General features: G+C 40.9%; 1 protein-coding gene across 1 annotated transcript; it reads left to right on the top strand.

The window, feature by feature from the left end:
• Window positions 1-885: 885 nt before the first annotated feature.
• Window positions 886-21764, top strand: LOC111842484 (heparan sulfate glucosamine 3-O-sulfotransferase 6-like). The gene is made up of 2 exons (XM_023809116.2): window positions 886-1940; window positions 20947-21764. The coding sequence occupies exons 1-2, from the start codon at window positions 1381-1383 to the stop codon at window positions 21563-21565; spliced, it is 1179 nt and encodes a 392-aa protein (XP_023664884.2). The 5' UTR covers window positions 886-1380; the 3' UTR covers window positions 21566-21764.
• The last annotated feature ends 1020 nt before the right edge of the window (window positions 21765-22784 follow it).

The raw sequence follows: 22784 nt of genomic DNA, 5'->3' as shown, positions 1-22784 counted from the left end.
GCGGCGCGAACGTGTGTGAAACAGTGAGCATTTGTATAAATGTCCCGCTGCTGCGTGACATGAAGATGCACGTGTGTGAAAAGACCAAGTGTTGTTTGGTGGAAAAGGCATAATTAACAAATTCTTTAGCTACATTTAAAGCTGTATTTTAACTGTGCATTTTAACAGATATAAATTATCCTGTTTTCAAACACTGATTACACATGGTACCATTTAATTTACATTTTCCAAACTTTAAACAATAAAAATTCTAAAATATATAAAAATGGAAAATTCTATACACTATTCTCAGAATGTGTTGTAATTCATTTGCCCATAAATTTAACACATGAAAGTAATTCTGCACATTCTGAACAAGTACATAAATATAGTTTAATACGGCCGGCTACTCAAAGATCTAACATAACTCGCTTTTGCTGTTTAATAATAAGTATATTCTTCACTACATCAGGATGTAACGGGTTAATGCTATGTCTTCCTTTATAAAACCGGTTTAAAGAAACATATCTGAAACCCAGAAAGGTTTATAAATGCAAGTTTATACAGGATTAGCAAGAATTCTGCAATATACTTCCTTAACAGAAAGTGTATCGACAACTATTATGTAATCGCCCTTGATAAGTGCTAGTCGCGTATATTTATTAGAATTTATTTTTAACCATAATGATTATTCTGCAAACATATGCCTGGCTGCAATTTCGCGTTTTACACGTAGAACTAAAATGTTAAACCAATACAAGCAAAGGCAAAATTCTCTTCTGAAAACTGGAACCTAAAGGCAGGCCTACATTTTTTGCAAGGTAAATATTTCTTCATAAGCTGTTCACGAACATTTTACAGTAACTCCAGGAAAGCCAAATGGGTGAGTTTAGGGGAAAAAAATAGGGCGTGGACAACGACCCAGAAGGAAGGAGTTAGTATGAAAATCTTGGTTCTCGGGAGCGGAACTGCGAGAGAGAGAGAGAGAGAGCGAGCGAGACAGAACCAGAGATACCTACGGGAGGCCGGAGCGCATTAACAGCGGGGAGCCCGGAACAGCGCGACGGCATTAAACAGTCGTTATTAAGGTTAAATGGTTTCCTTCAGTTAAGCATATCGAATTTTTCTAAATTGATGTTGACACTTAAGTTAGCCGCATTTTATAAGAAAATATTAAAAGAATTAAATATATGAAGAATAAAAATAAAAAACGCATTCCATGTTTTTTAAAGCCATGGCGACATTTGGGATATTGTACGCTGATGTCGCCCGACATCCTGAGTGCGAATCTCATGTTATTTAATTTACACAAAACATGTTTTTGAGCAAGAGTCACAGTGGGATAATAAGGCATGCAAGCTCCGCTTCCTGACTCTGACATATTGATCTGGATAACGACTCATGGGATGTAGCATATGGAGAATTCGGCACAACTTCGGACATTTGAAGGCGCAATCTAAAGTGTCTTTTTTCTTTACCATGATCATTATTTTTACTTATTTATTTTATTGTCTCACTGGAATCTGCGACCCACTACCGAGGCTAGTAAACGAGCGTCAAACTTTAACCAGCGCAAACAAACACAATGCGCTGGGAAGCTTTCGGGACAGACTGGACTCTCCTACATCTTCACCTCAGCACCAGCCCAGCGCACAGAGTCACCAGAACCGAACTTCTACAGGACTTCCAGAGGAGAAGAAGAGGACCATACCGTACGAGGGAGGGAAGGCGCTGCCACCCATGCCCTATGCTGTCAAGGCACGGGAAGACGGCGTCGACGGCATATCTGTGTTCAATAACTTCGGCACCAAAAAGTTTCCACAAGCGATTATCATTGGCGTGAAGAAAGGGGGAACGAGAGCGCTGCTTGAGTTTCTTCGGATTCATCCTGATGTTAGAGCTGTCGGTACGGAGCCGCACTTTTTTGACAGGTTTTACGAGAGAGGACTGCAATGGTACAGGTAGGCTGTGTCTTTTTATCCCGATCCCATGCCTGCTGTAAATCGTAATGCTGTTCCTTGCGGCGACAAGGGGTGACGTTGATTTAATATACTTTTAACTGTGTGATAATACTAATGAATTGCTTTGCTCTCTGGTAAGTGACAAGTTGCTACAGTGTTACATCAGAAGATATTTAATTAGGCCCTAATCTGTTAAAATAACAAATATATCATTGTAGCCTACAGACATCGCAGTTTGCTTGAAATAAAATGAACATTTCATAAAGTTACATTGCTGAGACTTTAAGTGATTTCATGAACTGATAATCAACAGGTTGGCCGATAGATTTTTTTTATTAAAAGCGATTTTTGAAATACGTAATCTTATGCTTCTCAGTCAGTTTCCTAAAAAACTAATATTAGCCCAAGGACTTCAAATTTTCTGATGAATAGGCTATATATCATAGACTGTTGCAGTGCTGTTATTAGTTGTCATTATAATGGTACGATGACGATATCATGTAAATGTGGTAAAATACTTCGTTAGTAGTACTAGTGCTAGTACCAGTGGTACCATATTAGTTGGTAATAGTTGCATACCTTAAAACATCCAGTTTATCCACTTTAGTTTTAAATCGCTATTATTATTATTCTCTATTTCATTTGTAATTCACTGCCACAGTTATGAATATGTGATAACTGCATATCTACGTTTACTTTTTTGGGGGGTTTTGCGTATTGCTTTTGAATCAAGCTGAAAAGCACCGTAATAAAATCCAATGTACTAATGGCTATAGCCCTAGTACTGCGTGGATTAAGTGCTCTTTAGTTTCCATTAGAGGGCGCTGGCAGCGAATTTGTGGTTATTTGTTTCAACGAGAATCAGGAGCCTTACAGGTGCGCGCAGAATGTGCTTGTGTGAACATGTTGCTCTTAGATTTCAGATGTTTCTGAGTTTTGTATAAGGTGAAATATAATTGCAATTAAGCAATTTAGAATGGCTCAAAACAGTGTCTTCAACGCTTTGTACAACATTTAGCCTTGTAGATTTTGGTTAGTTTTGTATTCCGATACAAAACGCTCTTGTGAAAGGACCACCCTGTTTGTCGTTATGTATTAAATGCGGAAAACATTGATGTAATGTAAATAAAATATTACTTTTTGCGTGTAGGATTTTAAAGGAAATATCAGGGATTTACTGGTACTTTGGGATTCATGGTGAACTCTACTCATTCCAACAGTCCAGTTTATTAACTTCATTATTGAAAGTCTGTCAGCAGTCATACACTCAGGGAGTTTGAGCTCAGGGAATTTCCAGCACGGGAGATGATAATTCACAAGGCATGCAGTGGGGGGTTGGATGCAGGCGTGATTGATCATTCCCCCACAGGCGCCTTCTATGCCTTGCCAGTGTTTCTCCCATTAATATCACCTGTCAATAAGCACCAGGACTTAGCAACGCGGTCATTGGCAAGCCATTCAGTCCCTTGTCAATAAAATGTTGTCTATTGACCTGATGGTCACCTCAGACCTGCATTCAACAAAGAGAGCAGCATCGGCTTCTCTCACATCACAAACTGGAGATTGTTCCTCCATAACGAATACAATTACAGTATGTTGGCTGCTTGCCACTATGAAAGAATACTTATGCACTGTAGTTGTTTAAAATACAATCAGAATATTCCTATGAATGGAATGTACCTTGTCGTACATCAGTGATGACACAACAAGCAAATTAGAGCCACCGTTCAGCCAGGCACCATGTCTTTGGACTGTGGGAGGAGCTGCAAATTGCACACACAGTGGGATTCAAATCCACAACCCTGGAAAGCTACTGCACCACTGTGCTAAACTCAAAGCATGAATATATTTAACATTACTAAGTCGAGGTTTTTAAAGAGCAAATGTGTGGCTGTGGGAAAAAACTCAAAATGACCAATCACACATCCTGACAAAATGGAAATGAAAACAGAAGACTGTACTGATGGTAGCGGCAGCTAAGACTGGGAAACTGCTGTTAAATTGCTCACAATTTAAATTGTGAGGCGCAGCGGGGCAGCAGTGCCAAGGTTAAGATCTGATAAAGGTGAATAACGAAGCAAAAAAATGGTTTGCAAGAAGATAGTCAGCATCTGTCAGAGATGTGTCAGGCATCCTGGTTATTCTCATCAATCAGGCATAAAGTAAATGCAAATGCCACTGAGTGCCCCCGTTTGATGCAATCTTTTCATAATTTAGCAACAATTTGCAGAATAATTTATGTTTTCTCTATTCACCGTGAAAGCATTTCATTGAAGTTGACAGAAAGAGATGGTGAAAACATTTAATCAGAAATCCAGAGCCAATCCTGTTTTATGAGTGGAAAAAAATGCAATAGAGTACTTTTTTTTGTTGTGCAGATCTGGCATGAATTAGGGACAAAGCACATTAATGAGTAATAACATGTACATTTGAGTGTAAATTTGTATTATTTGAAGTGAGCAGGAACAGTAGGCGGAAAATGCCATAATGAATGCGTGCAAAGACTGTGAAGCTTGCTGCTAAAATCATGACTGCTTTCCCACAATTACACAAAGCAGTAACAAGGCCGAAAGAGGTTGGACTTTATGTTTTCCACTGAAATCAGCAAAGAAAATGCACAAATAGCTGCTAAGTGAATAAAACAAATTAGACAAATTAAAAATCACTGGATCCCTGGGTTTGCCTCAGCTGAAAAGTATTGCATTTTTACTTTACGTATATAGTCATTCTGTCATTATGTCGCCAGCTACAGAAGGCATAAAATGTTACAGGCTATTCAGTGTGGACACTTAAATTTGGAGTCAGAGAAGTTATTTGATTTGCATACATAATAATCTTCTATGTCACTTGCACAATATTTACTAACTGCCTTGCTGAAATGAAAAATTAATAAATTCTTCAGTGCAAACATTGTTTTGTAAGACTACTGTTGACTTTATGATGACACCGGAGGTCAAAGGAGTTATAAGCAATGCAATGGGAAAGCAATATCAGATGGTCTCTGGTTTGTAGGATCCCTAGTATGGAACAAGTTTGAAACTGCCTAAACCAGTGTTTCCCAATCCATGTCCTTGGGGACATACAGACTGTCCACGTTTTTGCTCCCTCTCAGCTCCCTACCCAGGAGCTGGGAGGGAGCAAAAACATGGACCGGCGGTGGGTCCCCGAGGACCGGAGTGTGAAACTGGTCAAAAGTACGAGTTTTAGTTTGACATGCAAACAAATGTGTAAAAAAACAGTTTCATAAGAGCTCACAGGCTTTTGTTTGTGAAACAGAAAACTGTTTCTGTTTTTTTAAGCAGTGTTTAATCTATTGACAACACTAACAATGTTAGGGGAAGCAAGCATTGGCAGTGACAACTAAGTATTAATTCTGCCAGTTGGGATCAATTGACAGGGGCTAGAGATTAGGGCCCCGTCACAGTTTGTTGTGACATTTTGCAGGGGGCTTCTGATCAAGGTCTCATGAGTGCTATCACTCTATAAATGTCCCAAAACAAACCTTCAAAGAAAAATGTTTTTTTAAGCAAAACCAAAACCCATCAAGGATACTATAAAGTAATAAAAAATAGATTTTAAAACATAATTAAGCTAACCAACCATGCATCTAAAAATATCTGAAAAGACAAATATGTTTGAACAAGAATCAATTCATGTCAATGAATTATGTCATTGAACAAATACATCAATGTAATGTCATATCAGTAAGTACACATATACTGAGAATGACCAAAATGGTGATTTCAAGGATAATCAATATTTAAGTAGTAGACTATGCCTTGACCATATTTTAAAATTCTTTCATACAAACCTAACGAATGAAACCTGCACTCATCGCCCCTAGCTGAAGTGTAACTGACAGCTATCAAGTGATTATGGAAGTACCGACCCAGCGTCTTTAAATAGTAATGTGTTTCTGGCTAGCTTTTGTAGAAAGTAGACCAAGAACAGAAAAAAAGATCTTAGAGAACCCCACAGCACGAGAGCCCTGTAATTTTGGTGAGAACCCCTATTACTCATACGTTTAGAAAAAAAAATGCATCAGAAATGTAGCATTAACAGCTGTACTTCAATTTTGTTTTGCTCAAACTGTGAAGGCAAACATGGAAACCCTTTTACACTTTTGCTCCACGACCCCTTGGTATCGCCCCCCCTGAAGGACATCCTCTGCCCCCATGATTCCTACTCTGTCTACCTATGCATAGAAGCAGGGCTGCACTGGCTGTCTGGCACACCGGGCATTTTCCTGGTGAGCTGATCGGTGTGTGGGCTGGAAAAATTGATTGAGGGAGGGGGCGGGGGGAAGGGGGGGGGGGGGTTGGGGGGCGGTCTCCACGGTTGGCAAAATTTTCTGAGGGAGACCCCAAAATCCAGGGTAATCACAGTCAAACCCTGCTTGGAAGAGGTTAAGTGCTTGCTTGGAAATGCCTGTGGCGGACTCTGCTTCCAAGAGGCATTGCTTGGTACAAATTGGAAAATTGCTTGTGCAGCAGTGTAACAGGAAGGACGTACACAGAGCTGGCCTTCCAGCTCTCCCTTGTGTCTGCGTAACAAGATGAAGATGTAGGCAGGATAGCTGGAAGAGCTAGGGCCTGGTGCATTACACCCATTTGGGAGTGTGTTCTTTGCGTAACGTGCCATTCGTCTGCATTAACTTGGCAGGTGCTGGCGCACGGAGCGCGTGGCAAGTAGCCAGTCAGGTGACGCCCATCTACTGCCTTCCAGTAGGTGCACTTGACTAAAGGCCTGTCAGTCCAAGTGAGCTCAAGTGCAGAAATTGACACCTGACATTAAAATCCGACCGCGGGTCCAAGAGGGGCGGAGTGGGTGCGGTACATTACTTCAATTTTACATGCTTAGAAGAATATAAGAAGAATGTCCGAAGTTATATGCTCACAACATATAATTCTTCAGTTTTCTCCTGTCTCAAGGTATTATTCATAAGAAGTTTTAAGTAGTAGTTTGGGAAGTGCTTGATGCATTGCTGTAAGTCTGCTTGAGGGATTGCAGTAGCCTTTCGAGGCGAGGAAAGCATAAGCATTGTAAGCACAAGCTGAGTCATGCTGTGAACTGGATACTGTGAGCAACCTACAAACAACAATGGATTGTGAGACAATTGTGTGTCATTTATCGAAACAGTTATGTTTACCGTTTGAAGTGTGTAATTATTGTTCAAGAAAGAACTTGAGTAACATGAAAGTGAAAAAAATTGAGAGGCTGAACGTTGCTGAGCAGAGCAGGTATGTTAGCATGGTTTGGTCTCAAGCTGAGCGCACTTTAAATTGGTTGGTCCTCTGGTTGCTTGGGCCCACCTCCTCTACAATCTGATTGGTTATCGCCATGAACCAATCATTTTTCCTTCTGACCTCAGAACATTTTCCTTCTGACCTCAGTAAAACTCCCAAGAGCGATATATATATGCACAAAATGGCTACATGAAGACATTGCTGTCACAATATCTATCATTCATTTTAAAAGATGGGCTGGCAATTTCTGTGCACTGCTTCCAGAGCTGATGCTGAAAGTCGTTCAGTTCTACTCATCAAAGTAGTTTTGATAACCTGCTGATAGGAGCATTTACACTAACTGGCTAATTCTAGCAGCTACTGTGGTAAAAGTATGTATAACTTACTAGCGTGTTGTTAGCTATTTATTGAAACAATGGACCCAGGAGTCAGTGGTACAGTCACAGCTAGTTTAAATCAGTGGGCAGGAGGGCGGCGGTTTTGTTCTGCTTGCGGTGTTTACCATTTGGCCTGGGGAGAACGGAGAATAAAATGCCGCATCTGAGACGGCTGGGCACTCCGACAACCACAGTGACAACAAAGAGCTCATTTACCAATGAAACATAACCATTAAGATGTCATTTTTATGTAAGCAAATGTCTACCACATACATCTTTGAGACCATAACAATTATGGGCAGCAATATGCAATGGTGAGAGATTTGAATGCATTTAAACTTTGTGCTATTTATATTTTGACAGATATATAGTGATGATGAAAATATAAACCTGGGTGGACTAATGTCTAAAATGTTACTTAATCTCTGGTTATAAACTGTGCCGATAGTTCTTGGCACTCAAAAGCCATGTCCTTGGTCCTACTAAATTCATTATTAATGAAAATCATAAATAAAATATATGACCTTCAAAAAATGTCATTTCCAATAATGCCCCTTTTAATTAGGTTACTCATGCTGCATCAATGCATTCTATATTACTTTATCAGCGTACTGCCAATATGATTTATTTACCACAAAATATCTGATATTGTGGTCTATTGAAGTCTCCCACAAAATACGTTATTAAAATTTAAAAACTGCTGAGGGTGCCACTGCCAAATAAAATTGCTTTAACAGTATACATTTAAGACACGATGAATACAGGACTAATGAATAACAAGGAAGAGATTTTTTAATTAACTACACCAGTAAAAACTTAAGCACTTATATGTTATGACTTTCTCTTATAAACATAACATGTTGACAAAATGCCCCAGACAGAACAGTTGCTCGCAGCAAACTTCTTGTTGGCAGTGCGGCATGGGGATTGTAAGTATTATTATTGTGCAATTGCAACTATACAGAAGCATATTTGCAGGAAAGTAAGATATTACTAAGTAAGTTAAATTAAGTTATTTGAAAGACATCATCACCACTGCAGAAGAAAAAGACATCATGTCTAATGAAATTCCTGCCCTGGCTTGAAGCTCGAGATATTTCATGCAGTCAGAACTAGCTTACTGTAATACACTCAGACCCCCATTAATCTACAAGCACTCTTCCTTTGTTGTTCTTGCTAGAGGTACAGTAAGTGTTTTCATTGCAGGTTGTTTTTCAAACGGTGTTCATCCAAACTATCCCACCATCCATCTCCTGACTAAAAAAACATGCGCAAACTTCTTTTTTTTTCAAAGCTTGTAGCTGACTTTGAGCTGGGTGGTCATGTGTTCTTCAGACAGTCCTCACAGTGACGCTAGGGGAAGTTGAAAGGTCGCAGCACTTGCTGTTGTCAGTTAATGGCAGAGAAGGTTGGGTTCAGGAATATATGTCTCAGCCCCCTGCGGGCGCTTTTAAAAGGAAGGAGACCGTTTGGAGACAGGATTGTGCCTCTATTTCCGTCCGCAGCTCCTTCTCCAGGTACTGAAACCAGAGGAACCGAGATCCATGTCTCACAGCATCCAGGGACTGGCCATGGAAAGCAGCAGAGCACTTAGTGACTTTGGAAATTAATGTAGAGCCTATTGGGAATTTGGCATCTCCAATTAACCTTAGCATGTTTTTGGACTGTGGAGGGAAACCAGGGAACCTGGAAGAAACCTCACAACAACACAGGGAGGCTTCTGACCCCCAGAGAATTCGCTTGAAACATACATGGATGGCTGAAGCACAGTCATGCCACCCAGCTCTGACCCCACCCGAGCAGGCCTGCCAGTCTGTGGGCACAGTGCCTCCTCTCTCCATCTACTCAGCTCTAACCCCACCCGAGCAGGCCTGCCAGTCTGTGGGCACAGTGCCTCCTCTCTCCATCTACTCAGCTCTAACCCCACCCCAGCAAGCCTGCCAGTCTGTGGGCACAGTGCCTCCTCTGTCCATCCATTCAGCACTAACCCCACCCAAGCAGGCCTGCCAGTCTGTGGGCACAGTGCCTCCTCTGTCCATCTACTCAGCTCTAACCCCACCCGAGTAGGCCTGCCAGTCTGTGGGCACAGTGCCTCCTCTGTCCATCCATTCAGCGTACTTTCTGTCCTGATGGCTGTGCAAACCAGAGGGTCCCAGGCCACTGCATGCAGGTCTGTGTGACAACTTGTTCCAATTATTTTGCACAAGGGTGTAGCAGAATAATCACAATAGCCATTCCTTTTCACTGTCATATGTGTTTTGTGCTACTCTGTGAGTATTTTATTATTTAAACCTGGCAGTACGAATGGGAAAGTCCGGTTTGGGGAGCTCTGTGTCAGATTTCCTTTTCATTTTCACAACAACAGAACCGGTTTTAGTGCAGTTTGAGTCTGCCTTGTGACATTTAGGGCAGGATGAAAAAGTTTAAAAGAGATGACTGTTTCTGCCTTAAATTGTGATTTTGCAGAAATGTGCCACTTGTTTCTTATTTGATTGTACTAAATAAATGATTAAATAGCCCTACATCTCCCATATCTACATTCATCCATCTAACTGCTGATTGTGGGCTGAGTTATGGGAGTCTATTCCAGGCAGCACAGGGCACAAAGCTGGGGTAACGCCGGGGTATACCCTAGGCAGGATGCCCGACCATTCCAGGACACATGAGATCCTCAGTCTGGCCTAACCGCACATCTTTGGAAGGAAATCTGCTATAACACATAAAATCCTCACACACGTCAGAGGTAAGAATCAAACAGCCAAAAGATGTAAGACAACAGTGCTTTCTACATTCTGTGCAAAAAAAAAAAAAACAATTATAACAAATAATATCTTACAAAAAAAACATGCTTCAGAATGTATGATTCTACAAGCGTAAGCCTAATACTTAGTGGGCCATTCTTGAGGAGTAAAACATTGAAATCATACTTATGAAGCATAAATGAAAGCTTGAGCATATTTGGATAAATAGGCCGAGGATTGTTATGGTTTTTCAGTCCAAAGAAAAAGTAATCTATAAAATGTGTCATCAATATTTAGAAACCTCATCAACTGGTTGACCATTACTCCTTGACATCAGCTGCCCTTTCACACTAGACTGCAATTAATTAAACCGATTGGCCACGGCCTTGTTGTGAGAACGACATTCCTCTTTGTTTTCTGCTGTATGCACAGTTGACTCCAAGCCCCAGTCTTCCTATTCTGTCTTTCAAATGAACATCACATTTCAGCAGACGATAAACTAGATAAAAGCAGACAAATTATAGCTGTGTATCTTTCTACTCATTAATAAATGAAATAAAACCAGTTTTTTTTAAATCATGTAAATTGCTTTATATGTAAAAAAATGTTGATTAAAGATAAATATTTCTGACTGACACTTAATGTTCTAAATCAAATAATCTGCTCTGTTCATGCATTTTAAACAGATTGATCCACAATGGCAGATTATTGATCAGAGCAGATGAATTTCCTTCGCCAAGGTCCCTAACATGACACCATTGACTGATTTGTGGGCCCAGTGCCACTTTTGTTCTTTAAAGCTTTTAGTGCTGTATGATTGCAGGGGTTATAGTAATTATTATACTAATATTAGGAAAATCTGCTTTACAGTCAGATATATTATTAATAATACCTCTTTTTTACAATAGCGTGGTGTTAGTTGGAAGTCAAAGTTAATTGTTTTGCGTTGTAGAAAGTGAGCCTTTACTTGACATTGTCGGCATGGTAATAAACATTCAGCATAATGGATGTTATGCTGCTCTCTGCTTTAACAGAAAATGCTTGATCGTCACTCTAACTTCCAACTGCTGTCCCACACCCTGTTCTGTGTATTTTGCTTCTTCCATTTCAATAGACAAGTTTTGTCCGCTCTGGTCTGTCAACAGGTAATTTATATAATACGATACAATGATTTTCTTTTCCAGGTGGTACAAAGCTGGAAGTTGTGGGATGTGTGTAAAATCAGATGTCAAGTATAGTCTGATCAGAAATGCAGTAACACTGTCAGCATACAGCATGTAGGAATGTGTATATGCTAACAAAGCTAAAGTGTATGGTGACAATTGCGAGCTGTTTTATGGCTTATTTGGCGAATGCAGCGGCCCAGCTTTGAGGGACACTTCTGTTTTCTGGATATGATTATGTCTTTGTGCTGCCCTTGCAGTTTCCTGTTACTGGAAAACTCAAACAGCTAACTTGTCAAGCATATAAATCTGAACTGTAAAGAATTTCGCTGTCTAAACTGATCTCAACGGAAGTGGTATGAGTTCTGAATATTTCATAAGACTCATTTACTCAAGGAGGTATATGTGGATAATTGGTACCTCATGTAATACTCATAGAAGACAATGAAACGTTAATTGTCAGAATTCTGTCTGTGTGGAACAGCATCTGAAATCTGAAAAATATACCTAATTAAAAATATAAAATATACCTAATTAACTTTTAGCATTTAATCTGACATCAACAGAAGTCTATAGGACAATATAAAGATTAAAATACTTCTGCTCCACCCACTTGTTTTCAATAACACACTTTTGATCTATCACATTCCTCCTCTGGCGCTACACTCTTTCACCCATCCAGCCACCCACACACACACACACAGTATTCCTCATTCATTAGTTAAATACAGCCATCAGGGATAAGCATCAACTTTAAGAAGAGAAACGTTTAACAGGCTAGGAAGTGGTTTTGTGTGAAGCCCAGACTAGATTTGCCTTAATGGTGTCAAGCTGCGGAGGCGGTGGACCCATATGGTGACACTTATAATATTTGAATTTCCTCACCGGTTCAGCTAAGGAAGAAAAACATGAGAGTGTAAGACAGTGTTCTTGACTGAAGAAGACAAATCTGAGAAAGCTATCGTACCACAGTCAATATACTGGACACCGGTTAAATCAACAGTTTTATTGATTTATTTGTTTGAGTTTGAAAAATCGAATACAAGCCAAACAAACAAAACAAAAATAAATGCAAAGTGATATCTGAACATTCATCCGATTCCTAATTGCTTCTCCTGCTTAGGGTCTCTTGGGGTAGTCTGGAGCTCATACTGACTTCTCTTAAGACTATGCTCTGGAGTGTAACTGATAAGGTATCATATCAACAGGGATGACAGTCATGCACACACTTTTGTGAGTATAAAATTCCTGCTGGGATTTAGGACAACTGGACATATTGGCAGGAAAGCTCATGTGGATGAAGAATGTAGCGGTTGTTGGGTTTAACAGAGGAAGTGGCCCAGAGCAATCTTATCATCACTGCTCCAGTCTCGTCTTTTCATTAGAGGGTGTGGACAACAGTCCTTTGGAAATGAGTGATAAACCCACAAATTTTCTCTGAGGGCACTGAATTGGGGTGACGAACACTAGATTTTCCCATCTGATACAGCAGAAAACAATTTCAGTGTCTTTGGCATAAAGATCTCACTCTTTCTCTGCTTTTGTTTTTGAGTTGTAAGCCTGGAATGTATGCTGTGATCCCCCTAAAGACCGTCTGGCTGTATAGACAGTCATAGATATTCATAGGCACTTTACTGTTCCCCAGCTTAGAATTCAACAAGAACAAGGATTTACAATGACTGTAGTCCTTTATGCACGATCATTTAGAAATTCCCAAAAATGATTGCGGTTCCTTACAGAACTTGAGAAAGTCCCGCAAAGAGTAACAGCACAGCATTTGTGGATGGTAGCGCTCTCTCTTGCTTCGCACCATCGCGTTTTGCCGAGATGTCCCTGCGGCAGTGCCCAGTTGCTGCCACCCCCCCCCCCCCATCTCCAGCTGCTGGACGAGCTGCCTTTCTGTCCCCCCCCCCTTTATTGGGCCTCCTGTTGCTTCCAGCTGTATTTTAATTGCATCCCACAGACTTATGAAGCTCTCATTTGCTCTGAATAATGACAGACCGCCTTCTCACCAAAGCACTGACTCAAAGACAGCTCTCCCAAGTCCACACCATGCGTTACCCTCCCCCCCCCCCCCAAACCCAGCCCCCTCGACCCTATGTAAGTTTCTTGATTATAAGGTAAGGGCTTGCTGCAAAACCATGGTAGAGGTACAAGGATGTATGGAGATTCTGATGCTCAGTTGAGCAAAGGAACATTTTTTAATGGTTATGTGTGGCTTGAAAGCATTTCCTTCAAAACTCATCTAAAGTCAGATCACAGGTGTTATTTTGTGCTTGTTATTACACCATCATCCAAACAGGTTTGTCACAGGGGGACCTGCAGCCCTTCTCAGGCTGGATGGAATGCCAGTCTATTCCAGAGCTTTTGTTTGACAATCAAAACATGACAAAAAAATGCTTCAAAAATGCCAGATACTTCAGTTTTATTAACTCAAATATGTTCATTGGGTGACTGGCCTACAGCCTACAATAACTGCTTGTATTGACATAGTGCTGGGCGATAAAACGATCTCGATTTTTTTATCGATAAAAAATGAGGACGATCACGATGATACACACAAACTATAAAACTCGATCAACCAAGTTTACTCCTTTTTAGAGAATGCGCTGAGACAGACAAATCGATGGCCTATCGAGCAGAGGTTTACTGAAAGCCAGCACAACAGCCAATCACCGACGACGTTGTAATTTTGCCCATTCTCCCTTAAAGAAGCAATGGGTGCTTTCGACTTGGGCTGTACCTTTAGGTCTGTCTGCAGCTGACGCGACGTGGAGTGCGATGTGCAGGCGGCTGCAGGGGTGGATTATAAACTGACTGCAGTGAAGTCGGACAACTTCTACTCCTCGTAGTCTGCGAGACCTGACTGCAATGGCAGCACTGCCATAAGGGTGTCTATACAAATATCACCTGCATGCACATTACTTCTTTTTCAATAACCAGTTCCTGATACAAACTGTTAGCAGTGAATAAAACTATTGTGTATAGTGGCTCTGTGTAAAAAGATAGCTGCCAGGAAAAAGATCAAATACACGTATTTCAAGGATTCAAAGTTTTTATTGTGATGTACAGAGTACAATGCAATTCTTACTAGAATGCCTTCTTCACAGACTGGACGATTAAACAAATAAAGCAGCGCAACATTACAGTAACTAACAATAAATAAACCACTAACTTACGTGTACTGTTAGAGCATTTATGTAATTTATTTAAACTTTATTTTACCAGGTAAATGAACTGAAAACCAGTTCTCACTGCTTTACATGCTTTTCGGGAGAAATAGCAGATAACGCATTGGAACTTCCTGGGATACAAACGTCATGCTTGTGACTAAAATCTTCAGCCAATAAGGGCAAAGTTGTGTCGTCACGGAGGCGGTTCCAGTTTGTGCTGCACGGTCTGTCTCAAGTCGTCTTGCTCTCGCGAGGATTTTGTACCATGTGACATGGTGACGCGTGGTGACGTTTTGCAGCGCCAGACAAAAAAATCTAACCATGATTTGGCACTTTTTTGAATAAGTGTTTTTTTGTTTGGTTTAGATACTTTTCTATCTTAGAATTTTCAAAAGTTTTTAAGAGACCAAGAATAGAGGAAGATACTTGTTGCAGTCAGTTCTGTCCTGCTTTATTTTATGTTTGTCCTTTAACATATTTGCAATATTATACAGTTTTGCACATTGTTACATTATTATATGGTTTTGTTCATTTCAGCTATGTTTCTTTGAATACTTGAAAATCAATAACCTTTTATCATTTTAAGGGAATTTTGTATGTAAACTAAAATTTGTTGGAAAATAAGTATTTGTTTACTAATATTGTTTATTTCAATGTATTCATTCTATTTGTCAGAATAGGGTTATTTTTATTATTATTTTGATTATTACATTATTACATGGAACAGAATTGTGAAACTATAATATTGATAATTATCGATATCGGTCAATACAGGAAAAGATATCGTGATAATTTTTTTTGCCATATCGCCCAGCTCTATATTGTCAATTTAACTATTATGATCTACAAGCTGAATGTCAGGACTGAGAATACATACAAATGCACAATCAGCATGGGAGGCTATGGCTTATGGATAATAGATACCATCTGGCTTTGACCCATATCTCCTGACAAAGAGATCTGCCTGGGCTTCTGGACTAATGTTACAGAAAGTAAGTAGCAGTCTGTCAATGTCTCGGGGACTGTCTGAAGCTGCTGATGACACTTCCTAAAGGGTGAATCCCCCCCCCCCCCCCCCCCACCTCCACTCATGTCCTGCCTGTGTCCTGGGCTTTGACATTGGGAGCCTGATCTCCCTTTAGTCTAACAGACGTCTGGGTTGGGCACCGGAGATACTGGAACTATTTTGCAATCAAAACGCCTGTCCTTTGTTTACACTTGTGGGTTACTGAGCTGTGACCTACCATGGGGAATTTAACCACTGTGGTAAGAGAATAAATAACCGTGAAGCTAGTGGCAGCCGTCTCAGCGTGGTCTCCATTAGTTGTCAAATGGACTGAAGTTAATGGCCATTAGGTTTAGTATACTTGGAAGTGGCCCCTCTGGACAGGGCACACTGACTTCATGGACATGTGAAGTGACATCATTGCTCATGTGGAGGGACCACGCAGGCACAACTTAGCCTGATAACGTGGTTGTGGGATTAAACTCCTCCCTTAACCCCAAAATATATGGTTAGGCACATTTGCGACTCTACGTCGCTGATAGTTTGTGTGTATAACATGAATTTGTCCTGTGATGTGCTGGCTTCCCATCTGGGACGTTTCCCTGCTTTGTGACCTAATGCCACCTGGGAAACGCTCCAGTCTCAGCCCCACCCTAAGCTGTATGACAGATGAATGTCCCTTCTTCATTCAGACTCTGCTGAATGATCATTATTATCATTATTTTGATTGTCTCTACTGATAATCTGTCAATGAAGAGAGTGTCCAACCACACAATATTGTTAAACGGACCAAAGCTTCAAGGACCAGTGAAAATAGCCTATTCCAAAACAAAAGTTCCTCTCCTTATGCATCAGGCATGTAATAATTTAATGAGTATAACTGTGTACATGATTACATTTTATGTTTGGCTTGATATTGAAGTAATTTTGAATAAATGGTTGGCAACATAGGGAACATCCAGGGCAGGTCCTTGATTGGGGGCCCAGATGACATACTGACTGGTTTGGACCCACAAAAGACTGCTAGGACCAGCAAGAAACTACTCACAATGATTATAGAGGGAGGAAGATGTTACATCATTAAATATGCATAGATATTGCACCTTTCAAACTGTTTAAGTATTATTACAAAGATGACGTTTAGCCCCTAGAGGAAACACAAGCTGGGAGACAGTATGGAAGCTTCTTAGACGACAGTCGTGTTCGCTGTGCTTCACTTCCTTTATCCTTTACCTCTCCTAAGATGGACATATTGATCTCAGCTACTGAGAGTGGAGACAGAGGGTCTGCCTGGAAGATGCAAACTGTCTCAGAGGAGCGTGTCACTCTAAACTTTTAGAAAGTCCTTATTTTAAAAGAACCACAGTTGTAAAGGTCTTATTCACCTTAATTAACCCAACTATTTAGATTATCAAGAACACCAAACTCTTTCAAGCTGTATTGGTTTAATTATTGTTTTCTTAGCTTTCATTGACAGCCATACAAAGTTTTGTAGATAAATTATCGGGTCAGAGAAGGAATGATTTTTTTTTTTTTTTTTATGAAAATCTTCTTATGTGGATTGAAGTGGAATCTATCAGCATGGGTCCTTTAAAGAGGCTAATTTAAGGCCACCCACGTTTCTTGTGCAGGCCTGTAAGCAATGTGCTGCTCGCCTGAACAGGGTGATAACACCTGCCTGCACGCACCATGCAGGCGATTGGGACACAGCTGCTTTGTGGAAGGTGTGATTAAAACAAACAGCCGAACAGAAGCTCCCCGAGCCTTCCCAGAATGCCGCCGGGGCTATCAGATGGAGACCAAAAGGAAGACAGCGGAGGTCCGATTGGCGCGCCTCACATGGTGTTCGGTCACCACTGCAGCGCTAACACTTCCGTCGCTCTGAGGCTGGACCGAGGAAGTTGACATGTGGCGTGGCCTTACCTCACGGCAGGGCCTATGGGAGTATGTGGCCTCCTCGCTGGCTTTGTATATTATCCAAACTATCCCCTGATTACAAGCCAGGGCTGCAAAATGTAAACACGGTGTCAACATACAAGACGTGCCCAGCATGGCTTCCATTAGCTTGATTGCTCTGAATTAAACATGCACTTAGCTATGTACATATACTTAGCCAAGCAGTATGTTACCTCTCTGGTACAGTGCGCAGCTGGCAAATATTTTTTATGAATGCCCTTGCCATTCCAATGTGAAAATGGAGCAAAGAGTCCCATCAATCAAGCGCCAGTCGTAACTCTACATGTAATAATCTGGTCAGTCACAGACACGGGCTGATGCACCGGCCTTATATTTCTTTGAATGGAATTATTTGAGTTGTTTTCATAGGCAGCCCTGCAGCCGTACCCATGGCCTGGCTTGCAGGAGGGGGGGGGTGGGGAGGGGGGCTAAGCCAAAGACATCTCAGCACTTCCTTTGATGTTCCGCTGGCGTTTGAGACTGGAGCATTAAAGACTGACCTCCCGAAAACCGAAAGATTACCGAGAAAAGTAACTATATGGCCACATGACTTGAATCCAGTCGTAATAATATTTTGAAATATGTATTTTTAGCTGTGTTTTTTATTAAATAAGCAAATCTTGTACCTTATTTTTTAGGGTAGGCAAAATTAAAAAAAATTTGTGGCTAGAAAAAAATAAGGTTTACATATCTGTGCGTGTTTGGCTTTTGACTTAGGGAACTGGTCAGTTAAAATGACAGAGTGGAAATAGTATATCTAAATAATGGTCTCTCCTTATCACTGTTTTATGGTTCCATTTCTTGATGGTATACATCTAATATGGCACAGAACCTCCACTTACACACAAAAGACAGCTGCGTAATCGGTCTCCAGTGCTAGATTTTGTCTCAAAATCTGTACTCTTATTTGTATATAATGGGGGAAATAAAACTCCCTCAAGGAAAAGGCACATGTCAGAGAATAACATGTTGGGTAACCTCTAAACCAGAATTATGGAGAGAATTTTTTTCCTCCATATGACTTCAGACTTCACCTCCACAAAATATCATGCCAGTGAGGACCAACCAGTATGAAACTGACGTAAGTCTGGTTTTTGGGTCCTGCCTTTTTGATGTAATACGTCGCCTACATATGGATTAAGAATGTCTGCATCCGCATGGCTGCCATACTTCACTTGTCAGTTAAGCGGGTCTTCGCAGCACTGAGTACAATGTGGCCTTGTCCAGCCCTGCTACACCCGTCATGTCTGCATACACCATACATACAGCAAGGCAAGAAAACATGTAAGACCTTGATAATATGGCCTTAAATCTAATAACTGCATTTGGTCCTTAAGTATGGGCGGTATTCCAGCGTTGTGGTTTCAAACTCCGCCTGGCTTTGTGCCTGTTGAGTTTGTCCAAACTCTCCTTGTCCATATGGGTTTCTCCTGGTTACTGCAGTTTTATCCCACAGTTCATATGTGCATATCTGTGAAATGGTGTATCTGAATTGTCTATAGTGACTGTACTTGTGAGTGCCTGTCCTTGCACCATGTGCTTCCTGGAGCACTGAGAAGGAATGTTAGGAATCAAAATTTGGACAGTATTTTGCATACATTCTGAAGACATTTTGCATTCATATGTTAGCTATTAGATACGACTAATAAATCACATTTTACCACATTTGAAACATTGATGTTCAAAATCGACAAAATTTTTAAAAAATATTTTAAAAATCTGACCATAAACAATACAAAGAAGTACTTCTGTTCTCCATTAATTGTGAATATGGCTTTCTTATGTATTGTTTGTGACATACTGTATTATGGTATTAATCACAGTCATGAAAATTAACTGCAGAATTGCACTTGCAATGCTGGATTGTAGCATGCAGATTTTATTTCTGCTGTATTGTGATCTACTTTAGAGTTCCATCTCCTATCTAAGAACACAGGAAAAGTTATAAAATAAAATTTAAAAATGCTGTTTAAGGACATTCCATGTCGTGCTGGAACACCCAGCCAAAAATGGTAATTTAGTGTAAATAAGGGAAATATTATCTGTGACTGTACAAGCCCCCTCCACTACAGCACAGAGCATGTGCAAGTCCTTTGCACCACAGCACAGAGAATGTGCAAGCCCACATGCACCACAGCACAGAGCATGTGCAAGCCCCCTGCAACACAGCACAGAGCATGTGCAAGCCCCCTCCACTACAGCACAGAGCATGTGCAAGCCCCCTCCACTACAGCACAGAGCATGTGCAAGCCCCCTCCACTACAGCACAGAGCATGTGCAAGCCCCCTCCACTACAGCACAGAGCATGTGCAAGCCCCCTGCACTACAGCACAGAGCATGTACAAGCCCCCTCCACTACAGCACAGAGCATGTGCAAGCCCACATGCACCACAGCACAGAGCATGTGCAAGCCCCCTCCACTACAGCACAGAGCATGTGCAAGCCCCCTCCACTACAGCACAGAGCATGTGCAAGCCCCCTGCACTACAGCACAGAGCATGTGCAAGCCCCCTCCACTACAGCACAGAGCATGTGCAAGCCCACATGCACCACAGCACAGAGCATGTGCAAGTCAGCTGCTCTGGTTATAGGCCTTCTTTCCAAGTCAGTTGCAACTCAAGATATTTTTGAAACCCATAGAAAGACCACTAATTAGCTTATCAGGCATCTGTTTACAGTTCAGACAAGCAGAGAAATTATTTTTTTTAAGTTTTTTTTCCCCTATTACCACTATGTTGACTGTCATTACATCACAAGTTAAATTTTCATTGCTCGAATGAAAGATTTGCCATCACAAAATTGCTCAGCCAAGGGTGAAGATTTTATTGTAATGGCACTGGTGGGGACCTATGTTTGTGTGGCTTTGGGGTCATGTAATATGAATTTCGGCAGTAATCACCGCATTTTCCAAGTCACCAGTCATGAATGCTATAATAATTCATTCTATTCATTCTATTGACATGCAAATAAGTATGACTTATTTATACTTTATCACATCCCCTGTACCAGTGTACATTACTCTAGACAATTTACAATATATTTTGTATAATATTGATTAGCTTTTAAATAGATTTTTGAAGTGGTCTTGGCACAACGTGAATATATTGAGTTTGTGTTGAGTTTTAATTTCTAGCTAGAACCAGTTTGTTAGATTTAGAAGATAGCTGTCAAAATGAGACTAGAAGGATTTAGTAATAAACTTTGATGTAAAAAATATGCTATTATGTATACATAAGTATGGAAAAATATAAGGAAAGAATGATGAATTTAGGAGTATATGCCCACATTGAAGTAACTCTGATGTGACATCATGTTCTGACTTGTGCTGTCACTTTCTCCGTCAGAAACCTTATGCCCCGGACCCTCGATGGACAGATCACTATGGAGAAGACGCCCAGTTACTTTGTGACCAAAGAAGCTCCAGGCCGGGTTTTCACCATGAGCCGCAGCACCAAACTCATCGTGGTCGTGCGTGACCCCGTCACCAGGGCGATATCTGACTACACTCAGACCCTTTCCAAAAACCCGGGGCTGCCCACCTTCCAGGATCTCGCCTTCAAGAACTTCAGCAGTGGGCTGATCGATACCTCCTGGAGCGCCGTCCGCATCGGAATATACGCCAAGCACTTGGAGAACTGGCTCCAGTATTTCCCGCTCTCCAGTCTCTTGTTTGTCAGTGGCGAGCGCCTGGTGACGGACCCGGCCGGGGAGATTGGCCGGGTGCAGGACTTCCTGGACTTGAAGCGTGTCATCAGTGACAAACACTTCTACTTCAACCAGACCAAGGGCTTCCCCTGTCTGAAGAAACCAGAGGGCAGCAGCCACCCCCGTTGTCTGGGGAAGTCCAAAGGACGGCCCCATCCGCACATTCCTGAGGAGGTGCTACTGAGGCTCAGAGACTTCTACAGACCTTTCAACCTCAAGTTCTACCAAATGACCGGCCAGGACTTTGGCTGGGATTGACGTCACAGTCCTGCCATGAATAAACAGAATTGCAAGGCCTGAAATTTGTAAAGAAAGAGAAATGCTGCATAAACAGAAACTGAAATGTGACGCTTCGTTGTAAACAGCTGAATGCCAGTAGACCCAATGTTATTTTCAAATCACATCAATTAACGTATGTATGTGTGCTTTTTTATCATTAAAGTTGTGCAGGATTTTATCCATGTTGTGACTCTTTTAGCAATTGGTAGCAGTTCATAAAGAAACTGTCAATGAAAATATGACAGGGAATCGAGTCACATGTTTACCTGGAGTCTGCATTGCGATCTGAGTGTTTCAGAAATTACCCCATCACAATGTCAGAAAATAATTAGTGACACAAATCAATTCATTATACTGTATTCTAAAGTTCGCCTTTCGTTTGTGTACATAGTTATCAATATCTCTTTAAAATGGGGGCTTTCTTGGCTATCATTTGATTGGATCTTTTTTTTAGGTCCTTAATTTAATAGTATCACATCATAATAAGAACTGCCAACAGATGCAGTGTCAAAACATAAGCATTAAGGGATTTCATGCAAGTAGCATTTAAACATTATTTTCTGTGGAAGCAGTGAAGCCAATAAATTCTGAATCTGGATCAGAGACCGACATCATATCACGTAAGGTCCCTTCTGGATTGAAAACCTGTTCAGCCTGTCTCACTGTTTTTGAAATCAAGTTGGGCGCTAAGATGTACCTTATGTCTATGCTTATGCTCGTCTCTGTACATATTATTCATGTTTATTATCTGACCACATCAATATACCTCTATGGTGCAAAGATGGTACAAAGCTCAATGCAAATCTGTACTCAATCAAGTTTGAAATGGATTTCAAATTATCCATTGCAGTGGAACTGGGATTGATGTTATTAAATGTGATCATGTATTATAACGCTATGTCTATGTAGGTTCTCAGTCGTCCAGGACATGATAATCTTAAGGGCTTGAATTGAAGGCAACTGGAATTATTTTTTTCTATTTTTTGAAGACGTTACACCTCTCATCCAAAAGGCTTCTTCAGTTCTAAAAGTCTGATGGGGAGTTCCAGTTATTTATCCTCTTTAGAGATTAAATGCCTTCAAGAAATTGAAAAAGAGGTAGAGTTGCCTTCGGTTCAAGCCCTTAAGATTATTATAATGCTCACCCATATATGAAGAAGGAACAAGGTGAAGAGAGATCATTCAAAGTCTGGCTGGT

Source organism: Paramormyrops kingsleyae, chromosome 5, assembly GCF_048594095.1.
Source record: "Paramormyrops kingsleyae isolate MSU_618 chromosome 5, PKINGS_0.4, whole genome shotgun sequence".
Lineage (NCBI taxonomy): Eukaryota > Metazoa > Chordata > Actinopteri > Osteoglossiformes > Mormyridae > Paramormyrops > Paramormyrops kingsleyae.
Note: the sequence above shows the minus strand (reverse complement) of the source record. Positions and strands in the feature narration are given on the sequence as shown.